Source organism: Tiliqua scincoides, chromosome 2 (genome assembly GCF_035046505.1).
Source record: "Tiliqua scincoides isolate rTilSci1 chromosome 2, rTilSci1.hap2, whole genome shotgun sequence".
Lineage (NCBI taxonomy): Eukaryota > Metazoa > Chordata > Lepidosauria > Squamata > Scincidae > Tiliqua > Tiliqua scincoides.
In genome coordinates this window covers 71,599,516-71,623,699 of record NC_089822.1, presented here as the reverse complement: position 1 = coordinate 71,623,699, position 24,184 = coordinate 71,599,516, and the positions used below count along the sequence as shown (strand labels likewise).

Sequence of the window (24,184 nt, the reverse complement as noted above, 5' to 3'; positions counted from 1 at the left end):
CTGACTTCTGAGTAGACAGGGAGAGGAGCCTGTCCACACTTCCCTGGGAGGAAGCCTCGTTCACTCTACTGGGGCTGACTTCTGAGGAGACAGGCAGAGGAGCCTGTCCACACTTCCCTGGGAGGAAGCCCCGTTCCCTCTACTGGGGCTGACTTCTGAGGAGACAGGCAGAGGAGCCTGTCCACACTTCCCTGGGAGGAAGCCCCGTTCACTCTACTGGGGCTGACTTCTGAGTAGACAGGCAGAGGAGCCTGTCTACACTTCCCTGGGAGGAAGCCCCGTTCACTCTTCTGGGACTGACTTCTGAGGAGACAGGTAGAGGATGTCCCCTGGTTTTGGTGTTATGTGAGAGTGTAAAGAGCATCTCCTTATCCACTCTGTCCATCCCCTGCATAATTTTGTATGTCTCAATCATGTCCCCCCTCAGGCGCCTCTTTTCTAGGCTGAAGAGGCCCAAACACAGTAGCCTTTCCTCATAAGGAAGGTGCCCCAGCACCTACAACGGAGCTACAAGAAGGGGCTACATTATAAAAATGGGACCTGTAAGAGGGGAGCGCATTATAAAAGTTGCATATACAAGAGGGGAGTGCATTATAAATTGGGACATAAAAGGGGGAGTAATAACTATAAATCTCTTTATTGTATTGAAAAATACTAGTCATTAGATTTTGTATTTCATTGTACCTCTTTTACATTACTGTGGAAAAGACACAAAGATGACTATTTACTGTTGGTCAGGATTTTCTGCTAGGGAGGGCACCAGCCCAAGTCTTGCCTATAGCACCAAATTGGCTAGGGCAGGCCCTGGGAAAATAAATTAGTATTTAATTTAAATGTATTTTATTTTAGCTCTTTCGTTTTTTATATGTAATTCTAAATTTAAGATTATGGTGATCTTGTAATATTAAAATATGTTACATATTGTTTTCTCTGTAGCAGTTCATTCATTTCAAAAATGCAACACACTATAGTTTTTTTATACATAGCATAAAGGTAAAAGAAAACTATATATGCAGTATTATCTTCATTTTAGATGTCAAAAGGGTTTTGTGGCTCCCGACGTTTTCTTTTCTCCAGAAAACAGGTCCAAATGGCTCTTTGAATGTTTAAGGTTAAGACCCCTGGTCTAGTCAATGAGGCTAAATGCATAGGAAGGGGCTTCTCCTCATTCTCTTTCTAGTAAAAACACTTTTTAAAAAAGCTGCAGGGATGGTGGTATCCTGAAGCAGACTGGAAAAGGCATGACAAAAACTACAAGTGAGCAACTAACAAATCATTTGGCATACAGCTAATTGAGGAAATGCCAAATTTTTATGTACAGTACTGACATATGGAGGGGATCATCAATTCAGCTTCTTTCAACAGATTGCCACAGGAAATGAAACTTGACTGGTTTATTCTTGAATGTGCTTTTGCTTCTTTCTAGATGTGGACGTTTTTGGAATTTTTCCTCACTACAAACTCTGGACTGTAAGTAATCAACATCGTTGCAGAGAGAACAAAAGGAAGGCTTTTTTTCTTCATGGTTCTAGGTAAATAACCTATCTTTTATAAAAGGAAGTTCAATTATATGTTTAGGCCTATCTTTTGAACCATTTCAGAATGGAGCTTCTGGTGGTAGAAGTAGTTTGTTGTTCTGTTTGTATCTAGTGACACTGGATGGAATCATTGCACAAGGCACCAAAACTGAGTTTGAAAATAATGTTCTGGATTGGGAACAGACAGGCTTCCTTTACTCTCATCAAAATCTTCAGTCACAGAGCATGGCTAGGCTTAGTAGTTGGTCCACTAATATGAAAAAAACCTCACAGAAAATAACATTCATTGTATGTTCATCCCCAAAATATGCCATTTGCTGCAATGATTCTGCATTGCAAGTATAACAGCAACAGAAACAATATGTCAAAAAAGACCACAAGGTGTCAGGAAAGAGTTATATTTCCTTTGAAAACAAAAAAAAAATGCTTGCTTTAGTGCTGTCTCCTTAGGTAAACAAGTTAAGGAGTCTTCCAAGAGTCTGGAATGGAACAGAGTCTAGCAGTCACTTTCATCCTCTGAGGTGAATCAACCAAGTTGGATCTGCCAATGAATTTGAGAATGTTCTGATTCAGGCCTTTCAGAAGTGGATCTCTAAGGGGAATGATCAGCAAGGTAAAGGTATAATTATGAGAGATCTGAAATACCAAAGAAGGTTCTTGGAATAAGAACCAAATGAAGAACTTTTGTGGTAGCCCTACAGCATCTCTGCTAAGAGATCTTGAGAATCCTATGTTGTGCAGTCCTCATATGCGAGTACTGTGCTGGTTCAAGTAAAACAAAGAATGTACGTTAATTCTGGTATTGAAAATTCAGCAATCATTGTTCTTAATTTTGGGAGAAGAGCTCATTCTAGGAGGGAGGTCTGAGACAATCTTAACTAGCTGTTCCTGGAAAAACATGTTGGTTTCCTGGCCCTATTCTAGAACCCAAGAAAAATTAGTCTTCTGCTCCTGCTTCTTCAGGTCATGCCCTGATGGTACTTTTGCCTTTCAGGATTCTGATCTTGACATCATGCCACTGAGTGGTCACTATTGCTGCTGTAATTGCTACATTTTGCTAGAGTGAGGAGAAGTGAGATGTACAACCTCTGTTGCTCCCATTTTAGATGGTGACATCACTATCCCCCCCATTGGTAAAACATTTTAAAATAGGGTTTCCTCACATAATGCTAAGCATGTGGCAATACTAGAACCTCTTTCTACATCTTTAAAGACAAAAAGTCTACACCAGAAAAAATAAGGGTGGAACAACAACCCTCATTATGTGTTGGTCCAGAATTGTTTACCTCAAGTGTTCTCTTAGATTGGGTACAGCAGCTGCAGGTGTTTTTTGACTGAACAGAGGACTGGAAGGGAAAGAGCCTATTTAACCTTTCCTTCTCAGCTGCTTGTCAACTCAAAATCACCCCTTCCTCCAGCTGTTTTCTCTCAGATAAAAAAAAATCTCCTCAGAGACTTCAGCTCTCATCTCAGAGGGGGGGAAAAACAGTTGGGGAGGGTGATACCATTTTGAGTGAACAAACTGCTCAGAAGGAGAATGTTGAAAACCAAGTTTCCTTCTTCCCCTTCTCTGCTCAACCTGAAGGCCCTCTCAGATGCTTTCCAGATTAAAAAAATGCCCTAAAGCATAGCTTGACCCTGATTCTGAAAAAAGGAAGGTGAAAAAAAATTAAAAGGGAACAAACTAAAAGCCACTCATCAGTAAAATCAGTTTAATAATACCAGAAATATTTTTCATGTAACTCAGCCCAGCCATATCTGCATTGAAATAACTGGCACGTGCTAGGATTTCTTGAGGGATGGTACCATGACCAGAAAGACATATTGCCCTGAAAGGTACAATAATGACGTCAATGACAGCTGCAAGGCTTAGGAGGCCTAGGACCCAATCCTATCCAATTTTCCAGTGCCAGTGCAGCTGTACCAATGGGGCATGCACTGCGTCTTGTGGTGGGGCAGTAGTCACAGAGGCCTCCATAAGGTATGGGAACATTTGTTCCCTTACCTTGGGGCTGCATTGCAGCCGCACCAGTGCTGGAAAATTGAATAGGATTGGGCCCCTAGTCACTAAATCTTCACTAGCAAGAATTTTTTGAGTTTAATTGCCTCAAAAATATACTTATGGCTGGATTTAGTTGCCAGCCTGTTGAAGACAGTACACTAGACAGTGAACGATTTATAGGAAAATGACTTGATCTAAGAAAATGCATTAAGGATACAAAACCCATGCTTAATAATATGCCAGCTAGCAATTTCTTTGCATCCACTCTCTCCAGAGGCATTCGTTTCCATCCCTTTCTCCATGTGGGTTCAGGAACCCTGGAGAACTATACAGTTTTTCCCAGGGCTCCTGATGCCCAGGATATTGCTGTTGCAGCATCCCAGATACCAGACAGGAGAGAGCGAGGCAGAGTCTCACCTCTACACAACTGGGGGTTAAGGAGCAAGATAAGCTCGGTGTGGACATAATTAAGAATATGTACAGGAAAACATGGTGGGGGGCAGTGAAAACATGCCTTTGGTTTCCAGAGTTCCTAATTATGGAGAAAATCATTCCCCAAATACAGTGTTTGTTGATGCAAACAATGCTGTAATCACAGACAGTGCTGGGAGGGGGAACTTCTGGATCATATCAGTGCATGGGTAAGGTTTTCCAGGGTTTAATTTGTTTGTTTAAAGATTTATACCCCCCTTTGCTCTGCCAGAGCAGATGCCCAAGGTGACTTACAATTTCAAACTTTACACAAAAACATAAACACCACAATATATACAAAAATAAGACAATAAATAACAACAAAATAAGGGCATACATAGGAGGCACTGGCAGATAGACCATACATCACACACACACAAGACTAAACAGAAACATTTTGAGCCCTCGCCAAAAAGCCATGAGGGAAGGGTTAGTTCTTAGCTCCCCCAGTAGGGAATTCCATAGTTGTGGCGCCACTACAGAGAAGGCTCGCCCCTGTGCCACCATCCCTCTAACTTGGGATAAAGGTGGCACTTGGAGGACAGCCCCCTCAGATGACCTTAGAGATTGGACCAGGAGAAGACAGTCCCTCAGATAACCTGAACCCAAACTATGAAGGGCTTTAAAGGTCACTACCAACACCATATCATACCAGAAGGTATGTTCTCCCCCCCCCTTCCCCACAGGGTTCTTGTTGGTTCTTAGAGGTCCGATTGTATACCATCCAATGGGTTTCAACCTGTTTGGTTTTTCAAATAAATTCACTCCCATTTCCTTACCCTTCTTCTGGCAATGATAGCTGCAAGGTCCTGTGTTCCTTTGGAGTAAAGATCACATCCAAATCATCTTCAGGAAAGTCACCAAGTTCTTGAAGGAGTTCTGAATCCAAGTTATTCAGCTGCATCATTAGGAAACCTTCAAAATCCACTGGATCTACTGCATCATAGAACTGAGGCTAGGTGTTACAAAAATTAAAGAAATGCTTCATAACTATTTTTAACAAGAATGCTGTAAGAACATTCAGCTGCCACGTCCCCGCTTGTTACTGAACTCAAATGCCCCAATACAGTGAAAGAGATCACTTGATGGCTTGGACATCCAATGCACATTCATGTGCAGTCAATTTGCACTGCGTTGCTTTAAATTGGATGCACATTCTAGCGTGCACTCAAAAACAGACATCCCCAGCCATATGTTAAACATATTGACTTGGATCCCAAAGTGTAATTGCATGAGTGAAAGGTTACTGATTTTTGGTGAGTCTCCATTCCTACTGCAGCTCACCCAAGTCACATGCCATGCTGTTCTGGAGGATTTCCCAAACCTCAGGGCTGGGCCTTGGGAGAATGCAAAGAGGCAGCAGCAGGAAAAGGGAGGCAGCAAATTCTCATTCTGTACACAGAATGGAAGTTCGAATCACTTGTTTATGTATGGTTATAGATTGATCAAGGTGAAAGAGAGCATATCTTTCTCATTTTTCCATTGTTAGTAACAGAACTAAGAGAAAATTATTGAAGTTCTGCGGGTTTTCTAAACTACAAAAGGGAAGAAAAAAATTAAATTTTATGAAACCAAACTTAGAAGCCATAACCGTGCTGGAATTTTCACAATTTTAACAGCCTTTATATTGGTTCCAAATCAGGGCTGGATCCAAATTCCATACTGGTACACAGTCCTCCATGAACCCCTACATGGGTGGATCCCATGAGAGCTGTTCTACCAGTAGAAGTGATCTCAAAGATCCACAGTGGGTCCTTCTGAGGACCCTGGACCCTCAATAACTGCCCAGCAATGCTGATCCTAGATCCGCTCTATTCCAAATACATTTTTGGTCTTTTCTGCAAAACTGCAGCAACTGTTCTACAGAGCTCAAGTCCCAAGTGACAGTATCATCATCTATAAAGTTTCCATAATGCTGTGGGACAGTCATTTTCAAGCTGTGCTCCACCTCCAAGCAACTCTGGAGCTCCTTGAAAGTTTCACAGCTTCTTCAATGAGAAGATGAAATCAGTAATGGTGGACAGGTTTCCTAGAAATGCAGCTTGCTTACTGCTACTGATTTTCCTATCTGATGTATAGCTACACAATATGTTCTCCTGGGTCCACTGTTAGTTCATGCAAAGCAACAACGACCAAAACGCCTGGCCCCTGTGCTAAGTGGCATCACAAGAGGGCAGATGGTGGCAGGCAGGTCCTAGTGACACCCCTAGATGGGATGTGACACTACACTACCCTTCAGCAATCTTCAGGCTGCTTCAGGCCCAGCTACTGAGCACGCTCACCACCAACTGTGTTTTCCCCACTTGCCAGCAAGACAGTGGCAGGGCACAAAGCAGCCCAAAGATCACATTTAAATCAACATGAGAGCCCGGAAGGTCAGGGTGATGTGATTATGTCATTATATCAGCCCTGAATTTCTGGGTGCCACCAGAACCCAGAACCTGAATTTCTAAGTGCCGCCACCTGGGTGGCACCTGCTTCAGGGACACCTCTGCCTGTGCTTCATGTGAACTGACTGTGCACCCAGTTTCAGAATACACTTCTAGAAAGCTCTGGAGCTCTGCAGAACACATGCAGAGTTCTCAGCAGACAAGTCAGTGCTATAAAGGATTTCCTTGAGGTTTGAAAACTGCAGCTTTGGCAAAAAGGAAACGAGGGAGGTTTTGTAATGTCAGGCTCATACAGTAGGCCCCCTGTCCTACATAATAGTCTCTGCTGACCATGCCTTTGTATAAATCTGAAAGATCAGACAAAGAAAACAGAATGGAGACCATGAAAGGTAAAGTGGGGAAGGAGGGATGGGAGAAGACCACACATGCTGAGCAGTTGAAAAAAAAGGATGAAGATTATATCCAATGTGTTTCTTTGACAAGAGAATAACCTCAATACTATGCAGACAAAGCTTTCAGAGCTCTAAAATGCATTTGTTTTTTATTTTCCGGATGATCAACAGGCATTTCCTAAGTTCAAGGCAATACCTCAAATAAAAACAACCGTATCTGAATAAAGCATCCCATTATCCATCATCTAATGTTGAGGGCTTTGCTTTTGAGATGCTTTCATGTTTTAGCCAAAATTTACCTCTAAAAGCACACAAACTCTTGTGGCAATAATTACCCACCAGTTCTTTGGCAGAATGGTTACTTCTAAATGCTTAGCTAGCATTTAACATTTAAGAAAATGTTTAAGAAAAGCATTTAAGAATTAGCGTTTAAGAAAAGTTGTAATCCTGGGCTAGAAATCTTCAGGCTCCATAGTCATCTCTTCCATGAACAACACCTAACAGCATAACTGTACAATCCTATCTTGTTCTTCCACCAGTGCAGTAGTCCCTGAGCTGATGGAAGGTGTTGCAAAAATGCCAGAAAGTGCTTCTTTTAGCCCAAAGAAACCTCCAGTCACTTCCTAACTTCTGCTGGATACAGTGAAGGCCAAACAGCCTGGCTGCACCAGCACAGGTTAAGATGGGGCTGTCCATCTCTTAAACATATATTTATTCATGGTCGCATTTCGATATACATATTTTCAAATCTACATTCAGACTGTTCACATTTGTCAAATGTATTCTAAAAGTAAAGTTAAAAGAAAAGCTAAAAGTTAAAATAAATTATCTTTCCAATAGATCTGAACAAGTGATTTAAGAACAATGGGAATCCTTGCTGAGCTCATGAGGTGCTGAGGTGCTGATGTCCTTCCCAGGGACAGGGCAGTGTCATCTCCATCACAACCCACCTTTTTCTGTGATGGTTGGTTGCGGTTAGTAGCGAGAGGAAGGCATTCTACACTTGTTCAGGAATGCTCTTGTCTTATTACTGCATATGTCGCTCAGGTATACCTTGCCACTGAAGCAGCTTCAAGGCCTTGTCTCAAATTAAACCAAGGAAAAGCATCAATTTTCTATACTCCAGTTGTAGATTTTGATTCTTTCTCCTAAAATAGCTTTGTATCAAAATGCCAGTTCTGCTATTCCAAGTATTCCTGATCACTTCATAGATTTTTTAAAAATCCACTGTGAATATTTTAATGGGCAAAATACTACAGTCCATAAACTGTACTTCATGGTTTGCTTTTCAAGTCCCTTCTTGAGTAAGTCACTGAGGTTTTATTTAACCCTGAACAGTATAAAACAGAAAGGAAAACATATTTACATTTCAAGCGGTGCATTTTCTTTAATGTGCTGAATGAGAAGTGACCAAGAGGAAAACAATGCATACAAAAAAAAGCTTTTGAAATCTATTGTCACAAATAGTGTGATCATCACAACACTGCTTTATGAGGAAGTGTAATGCCCCTTGAGGTTTTAAAGCAGAAATCCCTGGGCCTCCAATCCTGAAAAGAATTAGGCTGCTTAATCCCAGTGACTTGAAGGATTTCAGTCTAAAAAAGATTGTGTTATTCAGCTCATAACATTTTTCAGAGACAGACTGTCTCACTCAACAACATAAGCTTTCTGTCACTTGAGCCATTTAACTGTTTTCAGTATATTCTCCACAAAATATCTTAAGTCTTTTGGTTGAAAACTTTGGCTGCCAAGACCATGCACTCTTACTTGGGAGTGAGTAACTGAATTCAGTTTTTGAATTCAATACATATGATAAGGCTGTATCTTATACTGAAGCTTAAGTCAATGGGACATATCTAGATGTCATTAACAGTAGGAATGAAACTATTTTGATCAGTAAAGTACTATATACTAAGACATACATTAACAATAGTCTTATGACATCTTAAAGACCAACAAATACACTATGGCATAAGCTTTCAGGAATGAGAGCTCACATTGTTAGCACCTCTAGAATTTATAGCAATATTTGTGGTTTTTAAAAAAAAAATAAAAGTTACTATATGCCATTCAAATGTTCCTGTGGATAAGAAAAATACAGGCCGTGTCACATTTATCTGCTGAACAAATAATATGGCATGATGCTTAGCAAACACAAATAGCAAATTTCAAAGCAATTTGAAATTTCTTATTTCAATAACTTAGGATCAATTCTGGTAGTGGTTTTTAAGCATTCTATCTATCTACATGAAATGTACATTACTTTGCACTCTACAATTTTGTGCTTTTCATTTCGACAATTTTACAAACCTCCTAAGCAGGCCTAGCAAACTCATGAATAAGTTCACAAAGTGCTTGGAATAAACTGTCATAAAGAGTATCAATAGCACTGATGAAGAGCTACTGTGTATGTGGTCTACCCAGTAAAAAGCAAATTAAACATCATACAGAAACATCTACAAATGACTTACAACATACCTTTCAATACATTACAGTCTGCAGCAAGGTACATATGGGCAGCAATCAAAATGGCGGACCCAGGAAACACAATGCCGTTTGAGCAAGTTGCTTTTTTGAGGATGACAGCTAAACGTCATCTCTCCCCCTCCCCGTGAACAACCCACAAAAAACAAGTTAAACACCACAGCTTTTCAGATTGAGGAAGTGAGTAAAATGATGGTGGTTAGCTACAACAGACAGGAAATGTGCACTTATTACATTGTCTCAGCTTTCCAAGTACCAGTTAAATCTTATGAAAATGAAATTAAAGCTCAAAATATTTTGCTGCATTTAATGGAATCTGTCAGTCACAAAATTCCTTCTGTCTTTAACAAACACTAAAAGCAAGAAGGATGTGTTATTTCTAACCAAGAAGGGCTGTCATATTGTATTGAAATGTTTTATTTCAAAGGGCAGCAGGAGTGCCAGATTTAGAGTTGGCGAAGCTCTGTATTAAGCTTGGAGGATCCTTGTTAAAAAATTACACCAAAATGTGCTGCACAAGCTGTTTTAAAGGTCTACAATTTTATTCAGCACACATACAATTTTAAAAAACCCCTCCCAAAAAAAATTCTGAAATTTTTTTGCAGCCCCTTCAGATTGTGAGGCCCTAAACTTTAGCTTGTTTAGCTTATGCCTAAATCTGGCACTGGGCAGCAGTCATTCTGAAAGATTACACCTTATTTCAAAATATAATGAAGAGACTTGCAGAAGTGAAGCTCTGCAGAGCTATTTGAGAATATTTCATAACTCTACAGGACTTCATAGTACAAATGCCACACCACAATATTGCTCGGTAACTATGAAAAGGTAACTTGACTAACAGATCCTAGAACAGTCCAATCCTAAACTGCAGCTCAAGAGGCAACTAGACGTCTCCCTGGAATAAGAGAATATTTCCTCCCTTACCCTCTGTATTACCCTGTTTTTCTCTTACCCCAGCCACCCTATGGGGCTTCTCAGATTCATGCCATCGAATTCGCTATAGGGCTGCCTGGCCCGGAAAGGTGCTTAGGATATGGCAGAGGAAGCCTCCGCTGATCCCACTCCTCCCAGACCCAGTCCTCCCCCCATTCTACTTGTAGTGCTGCAGATTGTAGTGCTGCAGCGATCCATAAGACACACTTGTCCAATGGTTCTTAGAGTGCAATCCTGACTGCATCCTGGGCCTACGCAAGTCCCTTGAGCCAGCCTATCACCATTGTGAAAGTGCTATAAAGCTCTTTTGTGGTGACTTTGGAGCAAGGAGGTTGGCGCACAGATGTGCACCGACCTCCAGAGGCCAATGCAGGATCCACCCGGCCAGGGCAACAGGTAAGCCGATCTGACAGGGGCATGGGGAGAGTGGCATTCTGGAGTGGGGGTTTGCAGCCGGTGGGCCAGTGGGCAGGGCCAGAATCTGGCAGTAATGCCAGATCCAATCCACGTTCCCAGGTAGCCCAGGGCAGGCTGCTCAGATCTGTACCACCTCCTGAGCACCCATTGGAGCTGCTTCTGCTTTACCCAGGGTGAGGGGAAGTGATTCCCCTTCAGTGGTGTCACTAGGGTTCGTGTCACCTAGTGCGGGAGGCCAGCATGTCATCCCCTGCAGTGGGTGGGGCAACATTATAGGTGGTGGGTGTGGTGATCTACCATCGCCCCGCCCCCACTGGTTTTTTGGCTGTACCTTTTGATAGAATAAAGATATTTCAACATAGATTGTTTCATCGCATTCTGCATGAAATTACACATTGATTGATATATAACATGATGGTATTATTCCTCCAAACTCTGGTTTTAGTGATTTTGGTCACTAGTGGTGTCACCTCCCCCCAGGGTGTCAACTTACTAACACCTTATTGGAGTAGTTCTCAAACTTTTATCCCTGGGACCCACTTCTTAGAATGACAATCTGTCCAGGACCCATCATAAAGCAAATTAAAATAAATAATTATAAATAAATTAAAGTAAAATCAATAAATAAGAGCAAGCCAGCCTTGTTCCACCAAGTGGATTTTCTCTGTAGCCTGCCTGCAATAACACCCCCCCCCCCACCAAAAGAATCAGTAAGATTTTCACCCCTACTCAGTACCCAGTTCAATTTAAGTTCTTATATTTCAAGCATATCACTATCAGGACCCACCTGGCTTTGCAAGTCTGAGAGCCCAATCCTATGCCTGTCTACTCAAAAGTAAGTCCCATTATAGTCAGTGGGGCTTACTCCCAGGAAAGTGTGGATAGAACTGCAGCCTAAAACAGAAAAAAATTTCACCTTACCCTGTCAAGCCTGTTTCATTCTTTTTATGGGGGGGCTGCCTTCTGGAGCATTTATTGAGCTCCAGTTGCATCAAATCAGGACCATTCTGGTGGCCTCACGTTTCCCTTTGCCTGACCCACCCAGGAGCCAAGGCATGTTTGTTTACTCGTGAGTAAACGTGACCACGTGGCTTAGTTTTGCTTTCCTTAGGGCTCAATACATTCGCCAGCTTGGAGGGAGGGACCTCCTTCTTGGGAGTTTTTTGGGGGCTACTTTCATTGTACCAGGACCATTCTGGTATTGTTGGATTCCTCTCAGCCTGCCCTTTCAGATGGACTAAGGCATGTTCACCTACTCATGAGTAAACATGCGATACTCCTTGGTTTCTCTTTCCATTGGGCTCCATGCATTTTTTGTTTTCCGGTTTTTTGCCAATAACTTTTGATAGAAAGGAGATATTTCATTCCCATTTTTTGCAGTGCATTCTGCTCGAAATTCCACATCCAACAGTATATAACATGATGGTATTACTCCTAACCACCACGATTTTAGCACCACAATTTTTGTGACATTCCCAGTACGCGTCACCCCCCTCTTGCGTGTCACCTGGTGCGGTCCACAACCCCTAGCGACATCACTGTTCCCCTTGCCCCCTGCTAAGCCGCTTTCAGCCCCAATCCTGCCTTGGATGTGGGGTGGGCCTGCTAGCCTGCCTGCTCAAGGGCAGGTTAGGATTGGGCTGTTAATATCACTATTAGTATCACCCTTACATAATAATACTTTCTATATTTTTGCTGGTAAGAACGATCCCATTCAGAGTTCCATTCAATATGGGTTGCAGAGTAGGGGCCCAATCCTATCCAATATTCCAGCATTGGTGCAGCTGCAATGCAGCCCCAAGGTAAGGCAACAATTGTTCCCATACCTTAAGGAGGCTTCTGTGATTGTCTCCCCACCACACAATGCAGTGCACGCCCCATTGCACCAGCCCTGGAAAATTGGATAGGATTGGGCCCTAGGTCTGCAATTATCTGCCCTGTTAGCTGAGTTTAACCTATTTGTACTAACTACTACATTTTACATGCAAAGATATATAATAACATCCTGATGTGTCTCATGGTCATCCCAGGTGCTTCGAGCAACCACAGTGGAATGGACTTCAGGGTACTTGACCTTATGGTGTCATCATCACTGGGCAAATGTTATCATGGGAACAGGCTGACTACGCTGCCACCCAGAACTCCATTTATGGTGGGGGGGGGAGAGCATTTGGGAGCATTAAAAGGAGGGAGAGCCTGGCAAGGGTGGAGTGAAGGAGGAAAGAAGGACAGAGATGAAGGGAGGACAGGAAGAAAGATGAAGGGGGTGAATAAGCAAAGAGAGATAGGAGAAATGGCTGAGGGTCACTAGAAGAATAATAATAGCAGAAGGGTGAAGGGCAAAGAAAGGTGGAGGCAGCAGCATAGCTACAGGGGGCAGTGTGGATGAGTACTGCATGTGCTGCAATGTGCCGTGTAAGTGGCCCATCCCACTCGGATTCATTCAGGGCAGCAACAGCAATGTGTTGCACTGCCCCCCCCCCCATGCTACTGGGTGGAGGACAGCAGGATGTAACCCTTCCCTGCCCTTTCTTTCTATGCTCCCATCCCCCTCCTGTGTAAAGAATCCCTAATAAACCTCAAAGCAGTATCCTTTGCTTCCTCCATCGTTTTTACTTCACCCATCCTTGCCATGTTGTTCTCATCCCATGATGTGGATTTTCCCCTGCAAAACAGGGCAGAGGAGGAACGTTATGGAACTCCCTTCCCCTTGATTTGAGAATGGCTCCCTCTCTTGAGACTTTTCGGCAAGGCCTGAAGACCTTTTCGTTTAAACAAGCCTTCTGAGTTCATGGCCCTTTTTAACATCTTTTCTAGATCTTTTAGTATTTTTACAGGCCTGATTCCTCTATGATTTGCTGCGTTTTGCTCTTTTTATCTGACTACTGTTTTTATGGGTATCTGTTAATGTGTTTTACTATGTTTTTATTTGCGGTTAAATTATGTTTTTAATATGTTGTAAGCCGCCCTGGGTCCCTTCAGGGAGAAGGGCGGGATATAAATAAAGTTGTTTATTATTATTATTATTATTATTATTAAGGACCAACCACACCTGACATTATTGAAAGAAAATAAATCGGCCTCTGGAGAAGGCAATTTAAAATAGGGAAGTGGTGGAAGAGGGACTTAACCCTTCAACCTTTCTCCATTCTAAATCCCCTTCATATGCCAGCTTCTTCCCTTTCCAAGGGAAGGTTTCCAAACACATGTCCCAGCTCATATTAACTAGATTATCCTCATGTAACTGGATGCAGAAACAACCCACCATCTCTATACTTACTAGATTAATAGTAGAGAAGCCAGGGGAACTGTTACTTCGTTGAGGGAACTGCCCAAAGCCAGGCAGGTGCACAAATTGCTTTCTTATTTCTGCCGAGGAATGCCTTTAATATAAGAACAGAAAGAAGATACCAGTCACTCACAAATTGGAAGTTAACAACTAAATGTTAAGTATCTGAACATATATTTGGAAATACCCAAAACTGGATAACAAGATGGAGGCCGTGGCTTTGGTATACATCAGCTATCTTATTTCTGTCATACTAAGTTCACCGCAATATACTGTCCATCACTTTATTTATCACAGTTCCAATGTTTGTCGCACGTAAAATTAAAGCCAAGGGGGAAGAAGGGAGCAGTCAAACTGCAGTTGCAACTTGGGAGAGAACATCACTAAAATGGTAGCAAAATACCGAGGAAAGAGAATCTACGCCTAGCCTCTAATAATGGAAATAGAACTGTGAGTACAAAGCAGAACAATTCAGAATAGCCAAATCCTATGCAGCAATGGAGCCGTGCCAATGGGGCGCGTGCTGCGTCCCACAGGGGTGTTTCAAGCCACAAAGAACTCAATTTAAGGGAACATTTGTTCTCTTACCCCAGGGTAAGGGCTTACAGCTCCAGTGGGTCTTCTTGGACCTGCACCAGCTACTTTGCTGGTTCAGGTCCAAGTCGATCCTGGTCGAGGGATCAAGGCTGGGAAGCAGAATATCAGTGGTGTTGCTGCAGCCAATACTGCCCCTCTCCCAATCAGCCCTCCTTTCCACCCTCCTCCCATTCCCAATCTACCTAACCACCACCACCCCCCTGTATGCTATTTTACCAGTCCCAAGGGACATGGACAGACTGCCGCATCCGCTCACTGCTTGCTATGGAAGCCTGGTTGAACTAAATGGTGTGTCAGTTTTTTGTTGTTTTTTTTGCAACAGCCAGAAAGGAACTTACACTGCCAGAATGCTAGTTCCTGCAATATAAGGCCTTCATAGGATTGGGCCGTTAGATTCATAAGTATGAGTTAGGAGCATTCAAGGAAAAAAGAAAACACATTTAACCTTAGAAGAGTCCTAAGATTATCATGAAAAGAAATATATTATATACAGATTTTTAAAAATCTGATCAACTTCTTTTTGTAAACAGAGCTCTGCATTAAGCCAGTATTTATGTCTTCTTTCATAAAAATATTTCCTTTTTGCCTAGTCACTATCATATTCCATCTTTACTTAAACCAAATAGAAGTTCTGCAGGAAAACAGAAATAGAAGAATGTCCAAAATACAAACTAACCTGTTTCTAAAATGTGCTCCAAGAATATTAGTGCAATTCTATCCATGTTTACTCTGAAGTAAGCGCCATTGTGTTCTATGGGGCTTATTCTCAGAAAAGTGTGCATACGATTGCAGCCTAAGGCCCATGGGAAAGACTACCATTCTGTTGGGTTACTTTTAAATGGGGTTGTCCCAAAAGCTCACCCAGAAAAGGTTTCGGGGTGACAGTCATAAGGAGATGACATAGCTTGAAAGTAAACATGATGCAAGCCAAGGAACCATTACTGCAATATCAGCAAATACTTACTTTGCATGGTCAGCAGTTTAATGAGTTAACAGTTATCTCTTTCCAGCCCATCATCTCACTTTCCCCTCACTGTGTAAAAGGGAAAGTATGAAGGAACATTTGAGAAACTTTAACTCATTTCGAGGGGGAAACCGTCATTCTTTCTCTGAGCAGAGTAGCCTCTCCTCCCCTGCTATTTTATGATTCTTTTATAGCTGTCAGCTTTGGAGGAGGACACATTCCTACTGATGTCAGTGAACTGAATTGTTCATAATGATCACAATTACATCAGAATCACTTCAAAAACCTCCAGCACCCAGAAGCGCAAGTCAACAAATACATTAATTAGCAGGGGGAGCTGGAAATCACTGCTTTCACAGCTTATCCTCCTCTTAAGGCTTTCATCTGTCACAATTTCTCTTTGCAAAAATAAGATCCCAATTTTAATGTTCCTAGAGTTGCCAAAGAATGCCAGAAGAAAAAAGCTGACCTGTAAATCATTTTATTGCTGTAATGCGTTAGCCAGATGACTGTAAGGTGATAGGCTTGGGGCTACCTTCAAAGAACATTTGAAAATGTAAACTGATGCAGAATAGAGTGGCCAGGCTGTGAGATCAGTAATTTATTTTATTTTTTAAAACAGATTTCATGGTGGCTTCCTTGAGGTTCCAAGGCAACCTTGCATCCAACCATTAGCCAGAGCTGCTCAGCTTCATTCAGCAGGGGGTGTCACATGTTTTCAGAAATCTTTTTCTTGAGGTGTCAGGCTAAAAGGATTGTATTTTCCTAAGCAGTTAATGAACTATGCTATTTATTTTATTATGATGATGATTTTCCTATTTCTACAGCTGCTTCTTTATCTAGATTGTGTATTTGGGATGATTTTTTAGACTCCCCCCCCAATGTTATTGCAAATGGCTTAATACAGCATTTCTGTATTAATACACAACCCACTTGATGGATGGTGACTTGATTTCTGGTGGGTCCCCACAGAAACCCCAATGAAAACATGGGTGATGGAAAGATTAGTTATCTAAGGGCACAATCCTAACCAATTTTCCAGCACTGACATAGCTGTGCCAATGTGGCATGCACTGCACCCTGCAGTGGGAGGCAGTCAAGGGATGCCTCATCAAGGTAAGAGCATGTTTGTTATCTTAGTTTGGGCCTGCATTGGAGCTAAGTCAGTGTTGGAATATAGGCTAGGATTGCACCCTAATTGTCTCAAGTCCTGAGGCTATTCAAAAAATAAGATAGCTGCTAACTGCCATGCAAAAAGCTGAGCTCCTGCAACTGGCAAGCATGTATAAAGATAGGGGATAAGTGTTTGAGACTGCAATCCTATACACACTTACGTGAGAGTAAGTCCCATTGAGCTCAGTAGGTCTTACCTCTGAATAGACATGCATAGGATTGTGCTGTGTCTTTTTTTTTTCTGGTATGTTTTTTTCCAGGTCCATCAGTGACAGATAGTGGGGCAGGCGAAGGCTGGGTCACATAACTAAGCCCCTCAAGCCTTGAGGTTATTCATTAGGACTTCCTCATTATGAGAAATGGATTGAATTTTTTGCAAAAAAATTTACACATGAAAATAAATAAAAAATGTTATTTCTTTCTATTTCACCTTTTATTAAAGTCTCATAAAGCTAGGTAGAGTGATAGATAGTCATTTTTAAAAGTGGGTCCCAGTGCTAAAATTCTGGAGAACCACTGGCTTAATAGGTTTAGAAAGCCACCTTGAAGGTTCAATAGTGGAAAGGAGGAATATAATATGCTTTAATTAATAACAGCTGAAACTACTGAAACCCACATTTTATTATTCAAAATACTGTACTAGCAAAATTATGGTGGGCAGAAAGTACCTGGAGAAGAGTTCAATATGTTGCAAGAACCAGGCAATCTATCTCCAGTAGCATGTGCAGCCAGCTAGTGTCTGGCAGGGAGTGTCTGTTTACACAACAAAGGCAATAGATTGGACTGAATGTTCACTTAATGACCTAATCACATGACAACGGGGATCAGAGAACGTATTCCTGTTGTTAAGTGGCGCACACCTGTATACGGGGTACATCTGTGTGCCCTGTGCACTATTTTGACAATACTGCTGCCTCTGAACTTTTTGGCCCTCATCTGCCAACTCTGCAATCAGAGACTGCTTAGCTGTGGACTGCCTCAGATCAAGAAGGTATAACATGAGAGCCAGGCAATGCACTGTTATTTAATTAACTTAGGCTGCAATCCTATACACACTTTCCTGGGAGTAAGTCCCATTATTGAATTCAACAGGACTTACTTCTGAGTAGACAGGCATTAGATTTGCTCTGCCAGAACCATACATATTAGGCACAGGGCCTCAACCACACTAGATTGTACAGGGTACAGCCTTGCCAAGCTGTCATTAGTTCCTCTGGCATAAAAGGGGCTATGGCAAATCTGCTTCATCCTTCTTGCACATCGGTGTAGCAGCTCAGCAGTAGGAATTTTCCCTGGACGTTCAGTACACAGCAGGAGAATAAAATTCAAGTACATCACAAAATTGTATAGAATGTAGATTATCTCAGCCAGCACCTTAAAGGTATGGTTTAAAACTGGCAACTCGGTTTTAGGGAGATATTGTGACAAAATCTAACTCCTGCAGGATTTCACTGCAACCTAAATCCATCCCTTCATTTTTTTAACAAACAAACTTGAGTTGCATATCCCTCAAAGTTAAAACTTGTGGAAAAGAACAAATAAAAAAAGACCAATGGTGACCACATAGCTGTTCTAAATAACATTACAATGGAAGATGTCCAACCCAGAAATTGGAAGGCCTATCATGAAATCAGACAATCAGAACTAACTACGTAAGCCGTGATTGCCTCAGGCAATTGAACAACAGATTTAGCAAATCCAAGACAAGACAAAAATAAACTACAGGCTAACTCCTGTGTAATTACAGATTTCAGGTGTGTGCAGGAATTCTTATGAACCCCCAAAGAAATCACATGAATTTTAAGTTCTGCAGTGGCTAGAGGAAAATGCATAGAGTTTAATTAGAACACACGTATGTGTTAGGCCTGGTCACGTGGACAGGGGTGCTGAATCTGGACTCATGCCAGCTCCAATAACAGGACACCCTCACTTGGTATCTTCTAGGATACTTTTCCTAAACAATTGATTACATGCTGTTCCCTAATGGTGTTGATCCTAAAGTACTCACTAGCCCAGTGTTTGCAAAACGTACCAGGCCTGTGACATCCTGCTCTTGCTGGTTGTGGAACCAGAAGTAAGTGCTGATGACATAATGTGACACAGTGACATCATTGGCACTTACTTCCAGGTTGTGCCTGAAAAACCACTTGAAAATTGGTGTGCAGGTGGGCCGAAACCATCATATAAGGCCCTTATCAAGCAGAGTCTCTACTCTGCAATCTTGCACATTCACACTGCCAAGCAGCTTGGTTGGCACATGCCCACAACACCCCAGAGACTCAGTGCAACGCCCCACAGCATCATGACACACAGTTTGGGAATCTCTGCATTAGCCCATATTGAGACAGAGGGAATCCTGAGACTTTAACCACAAGGAACTTTATACACAATCATTTCCTCATGCAATTTCCTCATGCAATTAACGTGCATTTGTTTCCCATGTTGTATGCAGCCACTGCCACATGTGTTTCTTTGAAATTAGCACATGTATGGAGAAAAATCACTGTTTCTAAGCATTCAAGGCACAACATTTTATTCCTGGAAAAATAAGATGCCTCCAGATGGCACATTCACCGCTGTTGTACTGATCATGCTTGCACAAGTGACACAAAAGGCTTCAACTTCTGCCCCACCCCACCCCTCCCCCCAGCTGGCATAATGAAAAACTATTACAGTATTTGGAGATTTCTTCACTCTGTGGGTCCTATATGGGAGCATGTATAATAGCCAGATGTTTCTTAAAAGTGTTGAACAGGAGCAAGGCTTCTCTTGACTCTCACCAATGTAACATTGCAAACCTATTTTAGGTGAACGTAGATTCTCTGGAAGGTACCTGCCAGAGCACTGCTTCAGGGTTTGGGAGAGGGAAGGTTCAAAGGTCTGCACATGACTATGTTCGAGACTGAATTGCAAAAAGAGTTGTATATTGTAAAAGCATTTGTTGCTATTGCTTATTTACACCTCTTTACCAGAGATATAGGTGCTCCTGAGGAATAATCACATATAGTCTGAAACACAGCCAAAGTGGGCAGGGATTGTCTGCTTTCCTTAATGGTGCTGCTGCTATTGTTCATTCCCTCTCTTTAAAGAATAAAACCAATGAATAGCAGCATGGCTCTCCCTGCACACCAAGCTCATCTCTTTTGCATCATGACTTCCCCCACCCACATAGATGTAGAGCAACCATCACATTACTGAAATGAAAAGTCACTTGCAGGAGCATTATATTATGCCAAGGTGCAATCATGTCCCTATTACTTTTTCAGTAAATGGGCAGAAATGCTCATGTATTCCGCATAATTTACATAATGAGAAACTTGCATCACAATCCTATACATGTCTACTAAGAAATGAATGCCACTGAGTTCAGTGGGACTTACTCCCAGGTATGTGTGTGCAGTACAGGGTTGCAGCCATAGTTTACTAAAAGAGTCTCATACTTTTTATTTATTTATTTTCTTTTTTAGATTTTTATACCACCCTTCCTCCAATGAACTCATGGTGGTGTACATGGTTTCTTCTCTCCAATGGGAATGCTACAGAGCAAGGCGCAGGCCGAGGAGGGTGAGAGAGGGAGTTGTTGCCAAGGCACTGGGAGAGCCCAATTATCATGTGGGCCACCCTTTCAGCAGCACCTCTTCTGTTGAGGAATCACTTCACATAGCACTTCTCAGCTTCTGAGCTGCAAAGTGATGCCTTGGTAGAAGAAACACTGCTGAAAGGGCACCACACATGATAATTGGACTCTCCCAGTGTGATACATAAGAACATAAGAACAGCCCCACTGGATCAGGCCATAGGCCCATCTAGTCCAGCTTCCTGTATCTCACAGCGGCCCACCAAATGCCCCAGGGAGCACACCAGATAACAAGAGACCTCATCCTGGTGCCCTCCCCTACATCTGGCATTCTGACTTAACCCATTTCTAAAATCAGGAGGTTGCGCATACACATCATGGCTTGTACCCCATAATGGATTTTTCCTCCAGAAACTCGTCCAATCCCCTTTTAAAGGCGTCTAGGCTAGACGCCAGCACCACATCCTGTGGCAAGGAGTTCCACAGACCGACCACACGCTGAGTAAAGAAATATTTTCTTTTGTCTGTCCTAACCCGCCCAACACTCAATTTTAGTGGATGTCCCCTGGTTCTGGTAATGGGCTCATGATAATTGGTTCATGATAATTGGGCTCTTCCATATCTTCAAAATATGAGCAAGATTTGCATATTTTCTCTTTTGTTATTTGCAGCTAATTAATTCCTACCTGAGAACAAATTGCTGATTTTCAGCCACAATCTGCTTAATGACATCAATTCCTGCTTAATGATATCACTTTCAGCCCTTAGTAGGTTCCAAGAATGCTATCCAGCCTGCTGTATGAAAGGAGGCTGACATCCCTGGATTAGACTGCCACTCTATACAGTACACTAAACAGTGAAAGGGAAGGGAAAATTAACACACCCTTTCAATGAACTGAGGTCACAATCCTAGCCTGGTCTACTCAGAAGCAAGTCCTATTTTGTTCAATGGGATTTACTCCTGGGAAAGTGTGGTTAGGATTGCAGCCTGAGTGTACAAAAATGTTTTCAGTGAATTTAAATACAAGAGCATATTATCTTGCTAGACAACCTGTTCCAATACTGATTTCTATCTTTTTTCAGTTCTATATAAACCTATTTCAACATGCACTGACCAATCACATCCTGAGGACTGAAACATCAATTACATGTCTGTACACAGGTACCCCAAAACAGTTGATTGACCAGAGCCATGGTTTCAAATAACAATACAAAATGATTTTTTTTAGATTTTTAAACATGCTATTTTAGTATCATGTCATTTGCAAAGCACAACATCATAAGAATTAGAATAACATGGTTAAACCAACATCAGTGATGTATTCAAATCTTAAACTGATTCATCCATAAATAATATTGTTAGAACAGATAGCAGCGGCAAAAATAGCACATAGTAAAAAGCTATGCAAAATGAAAAAAAGAAATGTATAAGCTTAATTCTATACTTCTTCCTTCATGGGGAGAACACTCTTGCATGAAGAGTGAAGACATGTTCTCCTGAGGTTAATATGACTGTCTTCTAACTAAATGTGTGTAAGAATTTTGATATTAGATAACAAACAAGAGCTAAACTTAGCAGAACATTGTGGCTATTTCCTGAGCCTTAACTTCGTGGGAGGAAAGCAGATATTCAGAAGGCAAATCTTTATCTTTCACAGCATTGCCATTCTGTGGAAGCTGCAACTGTTGAATTTCTGCTGGTATAGTTTTAAAAGGTGTAAGAATAAGAAGACACAACTAAGGTACAATCCAAAACTCACTACTCAAGTCTCACTGACAGTTTAATTAGCTTAGACTGCAATACTACACACACCTACCTGGGAGTAAGGGCCCAGTCCAATGAGAGCCATGCTGACCCAGTGCTGAGGTATGCTGTCTACGCTGGTCCAGCGCCAAAGCAGGCTCAGCACAGATCCATGATGAGCCAGCACCAGGTGGAGGATGGTGGACCACCACCCAGAGCTCTGGGCCAGCACCAGGTGGCAGAGATGTAAATCTGGATGGGGGGGGGTATTCTGGGGTAGGGGGAGGGCAAGGGGAAGGTGTGGTGGGGGGAGGGAGCAGGGCAGAGATGGCTACAGGCCCTGCCACCATATCCTAACCCTCTCCCAGCCTGGGAGACCCAACATGGGTCTCCTCAAATCTGTGCCCACTCAACAGCAGAAGTAGATCCAAGGAGACCCATCAGGGCTACCTGGGGCTTACCTCAGTTGCCCCAGTGCTGCTTCCCAGCCCAGCTGGATGCAGTGGTGGCCATTTCGGCACCACTGCAACTCTGGGCACTGGGAAACTCAGGATTGGGCTGTGAGTCCCATTGAATTCAGTGGGATTTACTTCTGAATAGACATGCCTAGAATGGGCTGCTAATTTCAAAGATTTTAAAAATTGAGGTATGCCAGTTCTGTGGATTGCAGAGTTTGGCAGCAATTGATAATAATGTACTACAGAGTTGTCACAGCAGAGTCTCAGTGAAGTCTGCCCAATTCTAAAGTCATCTGCGCCTCCAAACTCTTAAAAAATGTATAGGATGGGGCAGCTTACAGGTACCTGTTAATCATAAACCCATGAAATTTGCTGCAATTATTTAAACAGGTTCAGAACAAGTTTTGACAAAGCACTGGACATTTCCCACTTGTCAAAGCTATAAAAACTTTCCTACGAGATCAAATATCCTCCTATACAAATAATGCATCTATATGATCAGTTGTTTTTTTCCAGGAAGTTATTCTTTTTAAATACCCAAAACAACGGGATCTATCTAGAGAAGCGAAACCAGTGCTAAAAATGATGCCAAGTCTGGGATAGGGAGGCTTTATTCTCTCCCCCCTCCCCCATCTTTCTAAAGTTAATTCTTGTTTCTTTTTCTTTGCACTTTAAAGGAAACACTACCAATCATATCTCCTTGCATTCAAAGGGTATTTGCATCTGTGTTAAGAGCCCAATCCTGTGCCTTGCCTACTCAGAAGTAAGTCCCATTCTAGTCAATGGAGCTTACTCCCAGGAAAGTGTGGATAGGATTACAGCCTTAGAGCCCAGCCTATGCATGTCTATTAAGTCCCATTATAGCCAATGGAGCTTACTCCCAGGAAAGTGTGGATAGGATTGTTGCTCTGCCCCGCTCCCGATGGTGCAGGCTGTAACTTTCCCACTCATCGAGCCTACAGCCAGCCAAGACCGCGGGCGCTGCCCAGCCCAGCCCAGCGCTGCCAGTGAACAGCTGCAGGAGGTCACGTTTTGGGAAAGACCCATACCAAGCAAGACTCCTACAAAGCCCCTTGCGTACCTGTTGATTTTCAGAGCAAACGCCCTCCGATCAGAGCTGGGCAAGGTAGCCATGCAGGCGTGTGTGGCAGCAGGAGTGCCCCAGCCGACGGGTGCTGCCCGGGGGGAAGCTGGTGGATTTCCACTGCGGCCGCTGCTGGCTACCCAGTCATGCTCAGCCAGGCTGATCTGTCAGTGCTGGGCAAGAAACTTCCGCTTTTCACCTTCCTTGTTGAAATCAGCCCGCCAAAGGGGAGGGACCGACCAGCAGCGACTGTGCGCGACGGCGGGACCGCCGCCTCCTCTCTGCAAGGCACAGCAGGTCCTGCCTGCAGTGGCGTAGCCAGAGGGGGGCAAAGCACTAAGTCTTACAAGGAGTCTCACCGCAGCGTGCGAGGGGCCCCGATCTTTTGGAGCTGATCCAGGCAAATGCCTCTGTGTTGCTCCCCCTGCCTGGCATGGCTTCAAGCATAGGGGCCCCTTGCACGCTACGGTGTGGCTCCCTGCAGGACTTAGTGCTTCCCCCTAGCTACGCCACTGGGGGGATCGTTCTCTTGAATGCTCCCCAGGTAAAAACAAGCACGTCCCTGCACGCTGAAAACCCGAACTGCAGTGGGAGGGCTGGGGCTGCAATCCTATCCGCTCCTTACCTGGGAGTAAGCCCCACTGACTATAATGGGATTTACTTCTGAGCAG

The 24,184-nt window shown here is 42.8% G+C and overlaps 1 protein-coding gene across 1 annotated transcript in view; it reads right to left on the bottom strand.

Moving 5' to 3' along the window:
• DOCK8 (dedicator of cytokinesis 8) overlaps positions 1 to 23,566 on the bottom strand; it is a 92,351-nt gene extending 68,785 nt beyond the window's left edge. Inside the window, exons 1-3 of the mRNA XM_066617079.1 lie at positions 23,511 to 23,566; positions 13,908 to 14,010; positions 4,791 to 4,966 (exon numbers count right to left, since the gene is read on the bottom strand). Coding sequence (XP_066473176.1) covers positions 4,791 to 4,966; positions 13,908 to 14,010; positions 23,511 to 23,563 — 332 coding nt within the window. The 5' untranslated portion in view covers positions 23,564 to 23,566. The remainder of the gene's footprint in view (positions 1 to 4,790; positions 4,967 to 13,907; positions 14,011 to 23,510) is intronic.
• Positions 23,567 to 24,184: the final 618 nt, after the last annotated feature.